Source organism: Tamandua tetradactyla, chromosome 2 (genome assembly GCF_023851605.1).
Source record: "Tamandua tetradactyla isolate mTamTet1 chromosome 2, mTamTet1.pri, whole genome shotgun sequence".
NCBI lineage: Eukaryota > Metazoa > Chordata > Mammalia > Pilosa > Myrmecophagidae > Tamandua > Tamandua tetradactyla.
Window position 1 is genome coordinate 29,705,296 of NC_135328.1, and position 15,821 is coordinate 29,721,116.

A 15,821-nucleotide genomic window follows, 5' to 3' on the forward strand; every position below is an offset into this window, starting at 1 on the left:
CCACTTTCAAACTCTCACTCCAGCTGCTGCTCAACTTTCGGCTCTCCTTCACGGTCCATCTTTTAAAAGACACAAATTCACTTACTGCGATGGGTTGGATAGTGCCCCCCCAATTCATCTTCCATTGGAACCGCAGAATATGACCTTGTTTAGAAATAGGGTCTTTTCAGATGTAATTAGAGGTCAATTTGGATTAGGAGGACAGAGAAACACAGAGGAGAAGACAGAGGCAGAGATTAGAGTGATGTGTCTGCAAATCAAGCAATGTCAACAACTGGCCAGAGCCATGAGAAGCCAGAAGAAGCAAAGAAATAATACCTTTTTTTATCTTTTCATTTAACAACTTATTGTGAACATTTTTTCCATGCTATTAAATATTTACTGCAACATTACTTTAAATATCATTTTAGTGTTTTATTATATAGACATAATAGAGTGTACTTAATCCATCTCCTATTGTTTGACATTTAAATTTCCAAGTTTTGCTATCAAAAGTAGCAATGAAGTTAATATCCTTGTAGCTAAACTCCTGTAAGTGATCTCATGAGGCCAAAGAATGAAAAAGACACTAAAAAAGGAAAAAAGTCACGAAACAGTGCAGTAGATGCATCGCAGAAATATTTTATGGAATCCAGAGGAGGCAAACCTAATGCAATTTTGGAGAGATTTGAGATTGTTGTTCTCACATCAGGAGGAAATGATGGCCAAGCCTAGATAGATGCTAAATGGATGAAGAAGAGGGAGGGAACAGCATTCTAAGAAGAGGAAAGAACATAAGCAATGCTTGGAGACCAGAAAGGTCTCCCTATACAGGGAACTAGCACAGATCAGAATTGCTGAATATCAAGATAAGAAGCACAAATTGTAAATGAAGAGGCTTACAAGACAGGCAGAGGCCCGAAAGTCCTCATATGTCACATCAGGGAGGTCTGACTATGTTTCTTATGTTATGAGGAGCCCTGAATGCTTTCAAGCAGGAGAAGCTATTGAAAAGAGAATAGAGGATAGTAAAACAAGGTAGGAAGCAGAGAGAAGGGCTGTTACTGTCATTCTGGGAAGATACATGTCTGAAAAAGACCCTGAGGTGGTGTGATACGAGTCAAAACAAAAGAAGAGGAATAGAATATTTCATTGGTAACATCTGTAGGGAATGGTAACGGGCTGGTTATGGAGGGAGTGGGGACGAGAGAGAGGAAGGGAGATGAGATATACCCAGTTCGGTTTCAGTGAAGGAGAGGTGGTGGGCTGCATCAGAAGATTAGGAAACCTGTGCCTCAGGGAATACGGTGATGGTTGCAAAAGGCATCTGGTATTGTCCTTCTGCCACTGTCTTAAAAGGGATTCTAAAGGGATTTTCTTTCTCTTGTTCATCCAGCCCTACACTTGCACCACTGGCCTAAGTGGATATTCACCAGCTGGCCTCGTCCATCATTACAGCCAAGTCTGAGAATTCCTGATTATACTTAGAGCCTGTGGAGCTGCTGACACAAACAGTCATTAGCAAACGACCCTTTGGTAACCAACTATGCTTTAAAATGTAAGCGGCGGGGGCATATTCCTTGCTTTGTCCAGAAAGAACTTTCTCCTGCCCCACCCTGGATTAATCATGAGAGAGCTCAGCAACATTCCACTGGTACACATCCTCACTCTGGTTGCCTTCAGCGGGACCGAGAAACTTCCAAAAGGTGGGTGTGAGCAATCTCGTCTTCTTATTGCCTTGTCACAGCTCTAAAGCGTGCGTGTGTGCTCCGACCACAATGGATTCATACTATACTATGGTGGGTTTGCATTTTACTTGCTGAAGCCGGGGCGAAATGGATGGAGAGGTCGGAAACCGTATAAATAAGCAATTGGTTGACTGTCTCCTCTCTACCTGTTTTTTCTGCCCCCTTAAGTTGTATAAGAATGGTCCTTGCAGAACCCTTATTTTGAAGGAAACATTAGCAGGTAGACTGCAAGTTATCAAGGCCTATTTTGTTGACGTGTGTGTCAAACTTCAGGGTGGTCTTAAATGGATGATGAAAATCTTTTCACATCTGGTTTGCCAGGAATACAGTCAACTCCACTCCAGGACAGCCAGAGCCTTTGCTTCCTGACAGAAAATGAAAATGGAAATCATTTCCATTTTCAGTCGAAGTTTTACAGAATTCTTACTAAATATTTTAGTTCTTAAAAGTCAAAATTAGAGAAAGATGCACACGGTGTGCCTATAAGATAAAAGCGTAAAAACAATGGATTCTTACTACGTTTGAGAGTGGAGTCGTGATTTGGCTTGGCAAGTGACTGTGAAAGTTTTTTTCAGAGCCTTTGGAATGTACCGGAAATAACACCGGGGAAAGGAAAGCAACTTAAGAAACTGACAAACACCTGTTGCAGTAGCAAGAATGTCCGCAGTGATGTGATTTCTGGCCAGTGTATTTTGAAACTGGCACTAGTGGATTTCAAATCAGGAAAAAAGATGGGAAAATATGTCATTTGCAAAGCAACTGAGGGCTTCCTTGAAATCTTTTTTTTAACAAGACACAAGAAAGCAGATTGAATAGTATTAACTGAAGCGAAGAGCTTTCCAATGAAATGTATGACAAATGGTTAAAAAGAATTTTGTGTCTCATGAACATTCAGATTGATTATTTCCTCTTTATTTTACCAAAGAATGGAAAAAGTCTAAATTTTATAGAAAAGTGATGGTAGCCTCTGTACATAGATGGGAAACTTATCTTTGGATTTTGTGGTTCACAAGAAATTCTGGAGCTGCAAGGTCAAGGTTCACATGCTAATAAAAACAGACTTTTATCCAAACAATCTGATTTTGTATATGTATGTTCTGTAGTTGCTTCTGTTTTTACAGTTTACATGAGCTGAATGGGATCTTCAAATGTGTTTAAAAGTTTAATTGAGAACAAACAATTTAAGGTATCTTTAGATAAAAGAGAATCTAGAACTCTTCAAACAGCTAATAATAGCAAGAAAGACTTAACATTGGCTTCAAATTATTTTAATACTTCCTGATCATACAACAGGTGGCCGGTAGCAGCACCTGGATGTTCAAACTTACAAATTGCCATAAGCCTTTTTTGGGCTATTCCAAACCATGAAGTTAAATAAAAATGACATGGCTAGATTAAAAATTGCTAAACTTATCTTATAATAAGCAGTAATCATGGTTATGAGTTCAACCAGAATTTGGCACACCGAAAAACTAAATCTGTATATATGAATAGCTCTTAATTTGTATTCCAGAAGGGTATAATTTTCAGTTTCCAAATTTTACAGATAAAGGCCTTTATTTGATATTACATTATCTCTATTTTTAAAACTTCAAAATACGGTAGTATACATGTTACAAAGAATCTACTGTATATGCCAAACATCCTGACTTTTAAATAAAATAATAGTAGTGTTACTCAAACTTTGTTTCTTTTCATTTATTTGTTGCCATAATTAGATGATAAAATTTAAAAATTAAAACAATATTTTTGCTTAGCCTACTCTTTTTATTATAAACTATAAATCAGTATGGGTTTAACATTAACTTAGCCAAAAGCATCATGCCTCGCAAAGCAAACATCCATTTGTTACACAAATCAGTTCTGAGAATAGACATTATTATCAAAGCATAGCCATTAGAATTTTAAATTTTGAAGTGCCTGGAATACAGTCAGAGAAAAGAATCATATTTAAAAATTGCTTTAATACTATTGAATGTACTGGAACTGTTCCACCCCAAACATGTCAAAATTGTTTTCTCTCTTCTTGGCAGAAGAACTTTTTGATGAGTGCTAGAATCTGAACAATAATATATAATAATAATGGATGACAAAATAAATTGACATTTTAAATAGTAAAGGAAAATTCAGTGGATTCTTTTCTGTCTGTGCACCCTTTTCACAATGAAATTAATAACTGATTGTAGAAGTAATAGTCTAAAAAGTCTAATTGAGACTCAGTGTTCAAAGATCATGGGAAAAGTCTTTGTTTTTCTGTGTTGTTTCAACTAATACATTTTGGAAAATGAATTCAGTATCATAATCTCAAGCAGGAGGATTTTACAAATTGCCATGTGTGAACACAGACGACCTTTCATTGAATATTTGCTTTAATCATATACTTCAATAGAATTTAATGCTTTAGCAGAGAGTATTAAGTACATGCTGATGTATTAAATTCTGGGGGAGCAGAGGAGTTAATGAAAGCAGCACTAGAATTTTAAATTTTATTTTAAAATGCACAAAGAACTCCTGTCAAAACTTTATTTTAAAAACAATCCTATTTACTAACACACCTAAGAGTTTCAGAAGTCAAGTGATTTAACTTTAAATATATTTGCACAACCTTCTCTTTCAAATCATATCATACATGCATAGGATTCACAGTTTCAACATACGACTGTCAGTGCCACCACAGCTGTCGTTGAAATCCAGGACATTGAGTACTGGGAGAATGTTTTATATTGACATGCATCAAAACAAATACTCATTGCATGTTTGGGGAAACACAGTTGCTTAACCTATTACTGACTTTAAAGAACAGAAAGAAAGAGAAGACAAGATTTCTTTAGTTTCTACCACATGGGCCCAAAGGTGAAGTAGGCAACTTCCCAGTGGAATAGGATGTTATTCATGTGGTCCCTGCATTGAGTGAAGAAATAGTGTCCTGGTTTAAACAGCTGCTGGCAGAGATGAAAGCTAAATAATAGAATAACAGTAAATAAGAGATAGTGGCCTGAGCTGGCAAATGTCATTAAATCTAACTATGTGGCCATATCAGTAAAAATTTGAAAGCAGATTTGTCTGGAAAATTTTGGAATAAGGACAAAGTGGACTTAACTATGTACTGCCTATAAAAGTCAATATTGATTTAAATCATTGTCCCCATCTATGCATAACCAGTATTATGCTGAGAGCACCGTATAGTTTAGAGTTAAGATAGGATCTTTAAACCAACTCCATCACTTCCCACTTTGAGATGCTTAGATAAGTTTATTTAACCATTCCTAGCTTCCATTTCCTCTTCTGCAAACGGGAATGATAAAAATATCTGACTTTAAGTTTGTTGTGTTAAATAAATGTGATAATGAATGAAAAGCATATAGCCGGTGCTTAATACATTTTAGATCGTACTGTTACTAAAAACAGAGTCAATCATCACCTAAGACTCTCATTCTACCAAGCATCATGGGAAGTATGAAGTTAATAAAAGTCTTTGTATCACCTCACATATTCCCCCATGTCTAAGTTTGGCAAGAAATTCTAGATTTACTTCTTTGATCTGCACTGATTGCAACATACACTGTGTCAAACCTTTGGAAAGATAATATTAATGATGTTTATTCCCTCTGCTGCTTTTGCATGTGTGTATTGAATAAGAAGCAACTAATGAATAAAGCTTATTTTTATAATAAAAACAATACATAAAATACATTTATTTTATATAATACTATAAAAAATATTATTTCCTATTTAGATAGCAGTATGCTGGTATATGTTTAACATCCATGCCTCTGACAAAAAAAGGCCTGGGTTTCTTGTGTTTGTTGATTTCTCTGCTGAAAATACCCTAAACACGGCCAATTTCAAACTACCAACAAATACTAAACACTGAGTTGGAAAGGGATGTTCATAGTAGCTTTATAAACTATTTCTACAATACAGATGCATTATATGTAAAATATGTCTATAATTATTTAATTACAAATTTACATAAGTTGACTTTTAATAATGACTGTATTTACTAATGCTTTCACAACATTCCTGAGAAACTAACCATTGGCTGTTGCAAACTGGTACAGGTCAGCTCCAGCACATGACACAAGACAAAACTAACTGGCTGCCTAACTCTTCCTCCATTTTAGTCCAAATGGTATGATTTAGTACAAATAAGCATGCAGTGAAAGTCATCTCATGCCTTTCCATACTTGATATTATTTCTCTGGGATAGGTTCCCAGAAATAAATATTAATGGTAAAATTCTAACATAATCCAGAGGCCAGAACAATTGAAGCGTTAGTGTTTCTGTTTCTAAATTAAAAAATCAAATAACACGTACACAGTGTTCCATATGGCCAAGCACAATGTTTAAGTGCTTTATGAATATCTGTTTATTTAATCTTCACAGTGAGACTACGTGGGTGGTTTTATTATTATATCCATCTACAGTGAAAGGCTCCAAAGCTCTGAGCCTAAAAGTAACTTGGTGGAGCTGTAGTGATGGAGCTGAAATTTGAATTCCCAACCTGTGTTAGACTTTCTCTCTAAACGGTGAAAGCATTCAACATTATCAACTAACCTTTGGACCCATCATTCCCTGTACCCCACAAGCTTAGTATAATTTTGCTTCTGTTCTCTTTTAATACAGACATAGTTACAAAATCCATCGCTTACTCATTCATTAGTTGTTTAGAAAAATATACCCTTTTGCTTAAGAGATTTAACTTCTTAAAATGTGTCATCAGTTGCAAGTTTGCTTACATTGTGTTGTCTTAGAAATGGACATATCTATGGCATCCGGCTTTGTTTATTTGCTGCAGCTATTTTTTATTACAAAGGCGAACGAACATATTCGTTTACAGAAATCCTGTAAGATACAGGAAAAGAAAAAGTATAAAATGACACATAATACTAGCAACAAGAGATAAAATACTTTCAACATCTTGGTAGGAACCTGTTATTTCACTGAGGAAAGAGAAGTATTTAGACCAGTACCTCCTCAACTTCCTACCACCGAATGGAAGAACCTACCTATCTGTGCAGACCCGTTTCTCTTTCACTCCTAATTGTGCTGCAAGAAGAATATACGGTTAATCTCTCTTCCTTACTCTGAATCCACCGATTGCTTTCTCAGGGACCCAGTTCCCAGAATTTGACCTCCACCTTCTTCGTGGAACACATGCTACCCTGGACTCTGCCAACATACTCGATGGACTTTGTCTCCCATGCTCTGGTTTCTCCTTGCCACTCTCTTCTCTAGGCTCCCCATTCTCCTGCCCAGTGATTAGAAATGTTTGTGTTTTTTCATTTTGAGCTTCTTCAGGGCACCACTCTCCTTACTTCTTTGGGCCTTCACTTTTACTATTTCTTCTGTCTGGAACATTCTTTTCTGTGCTAAACCAAATCTGAATCATCTTATGCATGTGAGTGTGTGAATGTGTCTGTTTGTGTGTGTGAGTGCAGTTGTCTTATTCCCAGGGTTATCAAGTTGAGTTGGTGAGAAATGCATTTTTACCATGTTAAAGAAATACTATTATATCCCTTTTTTACTAACAATTTCCCTACTTTCTTAATAGGGAATGGATATTGAATACTGTTATTACTTTTTGACAACTATAGATATCTTTTAGCCTATTGCTATAAAGGATTCTATTTAAAGGACTTTATTAACATTATACTATCCTTACATTCCTGTAAGAAATGTTTTCTGTGTAAACATATAGTGGCAATTTTAAAATACCCTATTGAATTGAATTTGCTTTTTTTTTTTACATCTTGTTAGACTGTTAACAGCATTGTGCTATCTCATAGAATGACTTGGGAAGCTGTCTAAATTTTAATATTCCCTGTATTTATTATGTAATTTTAATTGTATTTGAAGTAATTATTTTTTGAAAACGTAAAATAACTTACCTGAGAAACTTTAAGGTGTCACTATTTTTCAGAAGTGTTCTTTGGGAATAAATCAGTTCCTTCTATTGGTCTTGTTGACCATTTCATCACATTTCTAAGTTCTGATATATAGTGTTTCTTTTTAGCTACCATTTCCAGAAGGTTTTTAATTACAGTTTTGATTCCTTCTTGATATCAGAATTCTATAGAGAAATTTTGATTTTTAAATTCCTATTTATCCATGCATATGATTGCTGAATCATTAAATTGATATTTCTTTTGGTCTCCAGTATCTTAGCACAGTTAAAAGTAAAAACCTAAAATTGTAAAACCCATGCCAAACTCTGAAATCTATTCTACAACTAATTGTGTAGAATAGTTGTAGACAATTCTACAATTGTTGGGCTGTGCTTTGAAATGTATTGCTTTTTTGTATATGTGTTATTTTTCACAAAGAAGGAAAAAATGTCAATTCTAATGGCATAAACCTATTTATGGCTTCTAGTCCTCTATATTCTGGAGCAGGAAGGACAAATCTGAGAGGATCGTATGGTAGCCCATGACAAACTCTGGGATCTGTCCTGTAACTACTTATTGAAGAGTGCTTTTAAAACTATTGCTTTTTTCTTTCTTTGCTTTGTATATATGCTATAAATTACAATAAAAAGTTTAAAAAAATTCTTACTTGTGCAAATTTAAAAAATAAATTACCTGTCATGCTTAGTTTTATTGCACTGTGACCCAAGAGTGTGATGTACATAATTTATGTTTCTGAAATTTGCTCAACTTTCAGTTTCTTGAGCATTAGAAAGGATAGGTCATCTATTAGGGTTTAGAGTTACATACACATAACTATTTTATCAATTTTATTAATTCTATTATTCTGTTTCACTAAATATATATTAATTTTTTTGTCTTTTGAATTATAAGCAGAATACCATCCACTTAGAAATTAAAGGGATGTAGAAAATTTTCTACAATTTTGGAAATTGTTTCTGTCAATTTATTCTTGACTTTCTAAAATTTTCTGTTTTCTATATTTTGTTGTTCTGATATTTGGCATTTCTAGGTTAATGAGTATTATATCTTCTTTATGAATATGTAGTTATATAGTAAAAAACAATGCTAATTTCCTCATTTACTATTGATTTTTTCCCGAAACATAATATACCATATTTTAATATTATGAATGCTTTCTTTTTGTTTACATGTGACTGGCATACCATTTTCTATCATTCTACTGGAAACTTTCTGAGACATTTATTATTTTAAAAATATTTTAAATAGTTTTGTGATTTACTATATATATTCTATATATAGTATAATAGAATATTTAGAATATAGTATATATATATATTCTAAATTAGTATAACACAGAGTTCCTGAACATGAGCTTTGGACTCAGGTACTGCAGCAGGTATCCTTGTATATATTGTCTTGTGCGTGTGTAAGAGGTGTTTTTCCCCTAGGATATATACCAAGATAAAGAATTGTTGGAGTATAGAGCATGGAAATTTTTAACTCAATTGGATATTGCTAAAATGCATTCTAAAGCGGTTGTATTAATATACAACTAGCAGTACCTGAGAAGTCTGGATTCCATATATCTTAAGTCTTGGAATTTCCAGACTTTGAATTTTTCTACCCTTATTGATATGAAATGATATACCTTTTTTTTGTTTAATACTGTTTAATATTAACCTTGTTCCTGTTTAGATTCTTCGAATTTTCCTCTGTTCTCTTCTGCAAATTATTAAAGTACCTTGCTCAGGTTTCTATGAGATTTTTTTTCTTGGGTTGGCAGAAATATTTACATATTCAAGATTCTGATTGGTTTTTAGCTGTACATGTTAAGAACATTTGTTTTCTCCTTGTCTAACTTTCAGTGTGGGGTGACCTTATTTAATTTTTTATTTGATGTAGCCATTATAGAATATTTCCTTAGTTTTGTGCTTTTTATGATTAATTAAAGAAATCCTTCACTAACTCCAGGTAGGAAAGCTATTGTACTATTGAAAAATTGTTTTTTCATACTTAGTAATTTATTTTGTATATGGTGTGAGGTAGGATCCAGTTTTATTTTTTTAAATATAGAGCCAATTATCCAATATCATCACTGAATGATCAGTATTGAATAATTCATCTTTTGCCAATTCTGTTTATGTTGCTGTTTCTGAGTTCTCTATTCTATTTGATTTGTCCATTTATCTATTTTTGCTATATTACCATTCAGTTTTAATTACTATAGCTCTATAATTAAATTGATATATGGTAGGATAAGTATATACAATCTATATATTTTCAAACCATTTTGGTTGAATTGGTCCTTAATTCTCTCATGTGAAATTTAGAGTCAGCTTGTCAAAAGTCCTGAAAAACACTGAGATTTGTACTGGAATTATATCGAATTTGGAGATAATTAATATTAGCAGGAATATTGAGCATTTCTGGTCATAAATATATTATATCTCATTTTATTTAGGTTGCCTTTTATGTCTTTCAATAACCTAATTCTCCATAGCTGTTTTGCATATTTTATCGGGTTTATTCGTAGGTATTTTTTTTTGTCTTTTAAAAATGTTTGTTTTGTTTTGCTATTGTACATGAGACTTTTTCTATTCTATTTTTCATTGATCAACATTAGAGTTTACAAATAGTATTGATTTTGCACATTGATCTTGTTTCTAGTGATCATTTAGTTTATATATAGCTTCTATTGGATTTTCACTTAGTGAAAAGATCTAAAATAATGATCATTTTAGTTTCACCTTTTCCAGGACTCATATTGAGTTCTTTTTCTTGGATTACTGCAGTGAAAAAAATTTCAGTACAAAGTCAGATTGCAGTGATAAGAGTGGTCATCTTTTCATGTTTCTGATTTAGTGGCAATGATTAAATGGGTTTTTCTTTTTATTACTGGTGTTAGTAAATCTTCTTTTATATTAATGAGAGCTACTTCTATCACTAATTTACTAAGCAAACTACTTATAATTTGATACACCCATATCCTGAATGACTATTACATTTTAACTAATCCTTTTTCTGAATATATCAAATTGATGGTATGGCTTTTATCTCGTAAAGTGAAATGTGGCTAATTGATTAGCTGCATTTTTATACAAAAATATCCTTGAATTTCTGACATAAGTCTTACCTTTTATAAAAGAAAAATATTTCTAGTTACATTGTTGGGTTTGACTTGCTAATATTTTGTTTACGATTTTTGTATCTATGTTCTTCAATGAACGTGGTACATAATTTTATTTTATTGTCTTTGTGTGCTTTTAGTATCAAGGCTTTCCTAGCCTCATTAAATGAGTTGGATAGTTTTATCTGTTTCCTGTTCTTGCAAACCACTTGCATAAAGTAAAATTTATATGTTCCTTAAGAGTTTAGTAGTCTAGTAAAACTGTCTTAGGCAGGTAATTTAGGAGGTAGGTCATATATTTTTCCTGCAGATTAATTTCTTTATTGGCTAATAGTTTGTTCAAATTTTTTGCTTTCTCTTGGGTCAATTTATATTCATATTTTTCTATAATATTATACAGTTCATCTGAATTTTTACATTTATTGTCATAGATTTTTTTATTCTCATATGAGTTTAAATATCTCAAGTGCATCTTTACTTGTATCTTCCTTTGATTTTTAAAACCCTAGTTTGGGAGTGGAAACATAATGCTGTATGGAAAATCTTCCTTCCTTTTAGCAGATTTCTACTTTGGGAAAATACAATTCTCACTGAGGTATGCGGTGGTCTCTAACTACTTAAGTATCAGCATTCCACTATTTTATCATTTGATTTCTCTTCTCTTTTCAGCTCCCATCATCACCACTCCTCTTGAAACAGTAGATGCCTTAGTTGAAGAAGTGGCTACTTTCATGTGTGCAGTGGAATCTTATCCCCAGCCTGAGATTTCCTGGACTAGAAACAAAATTCTCATTAAGTAAGTATTCTGCCTTTTTTTCTGTTAAGAATGCCCACTGCTGCCTTGGGGTTTATCTCTGTCATAAAAGCAACCATGATAGTTTTGGCTACATTGTAAAGAAAACAAAACTCTTCTTCTTGATACCATAAAACTCACCTAGAATATGTAAAATGCAAATTTCCCCATTTCATAAATATAAGATCTGAAGTTCAGTAAGGTTAAGAGAATTGCCGGAAGCAAACAAGAGATTTAATTGCCATGAGGAAATCAGGGCTATTTCATGGACCCCAGGATAGGATTTAGAAGAAGCTTCCAGTAATTAGAAAACACCATGATATGGCAAGTCTGGGGACACAAATTAAGATCATTCTGGGAAGTTAATAGGTAGCAGCTTCTCTTGCACTTCTAATGTCCCAATAAAGTGAACTATGTGGCCTAGGAATCTGACCTCTAGGTCACCAAGACCTTTTGTTTTGAAAGTTAGAAGGACCTCCTAATATAAACTGAGGCAGTCTTTCAAAAAGAAAAAGAATTCCCATTTGCCAGATAAAGGCTATGTTATCCTTTCCTTATTACAACAGCTATATGATCAAACACCCGTAGTTAGGTGAACCCTGGCTTCCTAGCAGGAGATAAGTCTTGCATTAGGTCTGGGATCCTTAAATTGGGTTCTACAGTTTGGTCCATGGAGAAGCATGCTGTTACTTTCAATAACCTCTAATTGAAACACAGTGTTTCCAACTATTACACATGGTTGTAATATGAGAAATTAACCTGTGCTCTGGTAGCCTCCAAGTACTCTACCTTTTTACCAGGTAAGCTATCATCCCAGTGGTCCTAGAGTGGGAAGGGTCACAGATCAAATTAAGATCTTCAAAATAAAGGATATTAAATTAATTTGAAATACATAGAAAATCAGGAAAAGAGATGGTATAAGGTAATATACTTAGGAACTTTGGTTCACTCGAAATGAGTGTGTCCAGTCTCTATCTCTGATGCCTCAGCTTTCCCTGCTGGGTGATATTACAAGGACCACAACTGACATTTCAGCAAGGGGACCCATAGGTGGAAAGTGCCTGAAGCCAATGGCACAAACTTGCTCTAGTGGAGACGTGCAGTGGCAAGTACACCTGGCCACGCTGCAGCTTGCCAATTAGCTTTGCTGAGCAGTCATGGCTTTAACTATTTCCTGGGCCACTGATTTAGCAGTCATGGCTTTAACCATTTCCTGGGCCATTGATACACTGACATAGCTGTGAGCCCAGTATAGCGTGACCATGCCCTTGTCTGTCCAACCATTTCTGCTGAAAACAGCATTTTTTATGCTCCATCACATTTTCGATTTATTCTATCTTTGGTAGGTTACTAATTTATTTGCAAGCTATATTTAACACATTATTAATTCTGCCTATGTTTCACATGTTACTTGTTTACTTATGTCTATTTAATATCTATACTAAAATGGAATAGTCCTAAATATTTCAGAAAACCTCAGTGCACATATTGTCTATGGATGGCAATAGTGGTAGCAGAACCTACAATGTTATCATAATAAAAATCACAACACTTTTATTTTATATTATAATATATCTCGATATACTATTTATACTTTTCCTACTTTGAAACTTTAATAGTTATTAGAGTGATTTTAGACAGGCCACTAGATGGAATTATCTAATACATTAATAGAGAAGCATATGTATTATGCAATCACAAGATGGATTTTTACTTTTTTAATATTTTGTAGCTATTACTATATAACAGCATAGTCCTATATATTAATTTTATGAACTTTAAAAAATGGTTCTGAATAAGGGCCCATAAACTGCACCAGACTTTCAGAAAGCACATGACACCAAAGTCACTAAAACCTACTGAATTAGGTGATCTTTTTATGCCCGAAATAGTATTCAAGGCCTCTGACATTATAGAGTTAAAATTAATCAAATAAATACTGCCAAAATTTAAAATTGAAACTGGGCTTCAAGAAAAGCAGTATTCAGTGCTATGAGAACATACAACAGCTGGTCATGGAGATTCAAGAAAGTCTCTGTAGGGAATCAATGCTTGAGCTAAGAAAAAAGTTAATCAGGCAAAAAGAGGAGGGAAGTATATTCAAGGAAAAAGAACAGCATGCACAAGAACAAGTTCTGCCATGGTTGAATGTCAATACAAAGACTTTGAAGGGTTTCAGAGTGAGGCAGTGGGCTGTGGCATGATTACATTTGCATTTGAAAAGATGTAGCTGAACTGTGGAGAAAGATGGGAGGGGAGCAAGATCAGATGTGGGTGGGCCAAATAGAGGAAGGCAAATTTAGTAGTCCACATGAGTGACAATGTAACTTGAAGTGAGGTGGTGGTTATGGAGATAAAGAGAAATCAATTTCAGCATCTGTTAAGACAGCAAAAATTAACAGAATTTGGTAGCTTAGACATGAGGGGCAAGGGAAAATGAGATGTCAGTGAAGACTCCTTGTTTTCTGGTTTATACAAACAGAAGAAGAGAGCTATCATTAACTAAAGGATGGGATATGAGTATGATAAGAGAGAAAGATGGGAAGTGTTTTGGTTTGCTAAAGCTGATGAAATGCAATATGCCAGAAATGGGTTGGCTTTTAATAATGGGGATTTATTATCTTAAAAGCTAAAATTCTAAGGCCGCAAAAATGTCCAAATTAATGCATCAACAGGATGATACTTTCTTCCTGAAGAAAGGCTGCTGGCAATCTGGACTCTTTGTCCCAGAGTTTCATTCTCCTCAGTTGCTTTGCTTCCAGCTCCTGGCTTCAGTGGCTTCCCCTCTCAGCCTTTGTGGGTGTGTCCTTGTCTCTGTCTCATCTTCTCTGGGTTTTCTGCGTGTCCTCGATCCTCTTACAAAAAGGACTCCAGTAAAAGGATTAAGACCCATCTTGAATGAGGTGGGTCACATCCCAATTGAAATGACCTAATCAAAAGCTCCCCCCTACAATTGGTCTGCACCCACAGGAATGGATTAAAAGAACATGGCCTTTTCTGGGGTACATAGCAGCTTCAAACCACCACAGGAGGGAAGGTTCTTGAGTTCAGTTTCCAATGTGCTATGTTTGAGACATCCATGAGAAGGTTCAGATTTTGTCCTCCAAGTAATTAATTGTGCTTTCTGCTATATCCCTTTTTTTATCTCTATTAATACTTTTTTAAAAAAAATTATTCTACTGCATTTTTGTCTCTTTATATATTATCTTTATATTGCTGCTGCTCCTTCATCTCAGATAGCATATTTTTAATCAAATTCTTCTCCAATGAATCATTTATTTCTCTTTTTTCAGAATTCATGTTGGATAATCTGTAACTCAAGAAATACACGTGCAATCAATTTATTAAATACATAGGATATTTAGGCACTGTGCTAAATGCTTTATAAACACATTAGTCCATCATAATCCAAGTAAATATTACTATGTCCATTTTACAAATGAAAAAGCAGAATCTGATCATCTGGGTATCTTGCCCAGTGTCCTGCCACTGTCCTACCTATGTGCCAGAGCTAAAACTCAGCACATGTCCAAGGCTTGGTCTCCTGTTTGCATTTATTCAGAACACCAAACTGCATTTATAACATTGACTTCTGTTTACTTTAGTAAATCTTTTAAGCTACTCACATTTTATACCTTGATATTCTTCATTTATGTTTCAGAATATTTAAAATATTGTACAGAACACTTGTAGGCTAAGAGTCAACCTACTCTGTGAAATACAAAGATATCAAAATTTATAATCTGTTACATCATTGTCGCTTAGAGTAAATTGCCTTTGGACTTAATGGGCACTTGATTGTATACATACGCATATGTATATATACATATATATATATATATTTTTTTTTAAGTACATTTTATTCAAAGGGTAGCTGCTCCCTGGAAGCAAGAGAGTAGGCACCTAGTGGGAATGGGTGTCCTACACCACATTTCATTTGTGGTGCCCAATAACATGTCTTTTGTACACTATCATTATTTCTCACATTTAACTCCATCTTCCCAAGGTAGATGCCTGAAAACTCACTTTTCCAGACTTCCTTACAGCAGAGGTTGAGTACATGACCAGGTTCGACAGTCATATGCACCCACTGATCACCTAGTTTCAACAGTGAGCAACATTGGCGGCCACAGCACACAGGGAGGAAACAATCTTCTGACTTCTAAAGTAGTAGAATCTGATTCTCTTGGGTTGGCAGTGAATGTATATCTAGTACCAAGCCTTGTAGTCATTGAGGGGGTTGGGCTATGGGGTTTTCACCAGAGAGGTTTGGGTATTTTGC

At 34.5% G+C, this 15,821-nt stretch overlaps 1 protein-coding gene across 2 annotated transcripts in view; it reads left to right on the top strand.

The window, feature by feature from the left end:
- The first annotated feature begins 1,388 nt into the window (after positions 1 to 1,388).
- MUSK (muscle associated receptor tyrosine kinase) overlaps positions 1,389 to 15,821 on the top strand; it is a 113,913-nt gene continuing 99,480 nt past the window's right edge. For both annotated transcript variants that reach the window (XM_077141665.1, XM_077141673.1), the window contains exons 1-2: positions 1,389 to 1,685; positions 11,416 to 11,542. In XM_077141665.1, the coding sequence (XP_076997780.1) occupies positions 1,607 to 1,685; positions 11,416 to 11,542 (206 nt within the window). In that variant the 5' untranslated portion in view covers positions 1,389 to 1,606. The remainder of the gene's footprint in view (positions 1,686 to 11,415; positions 11,543 to 15,821) is intronic.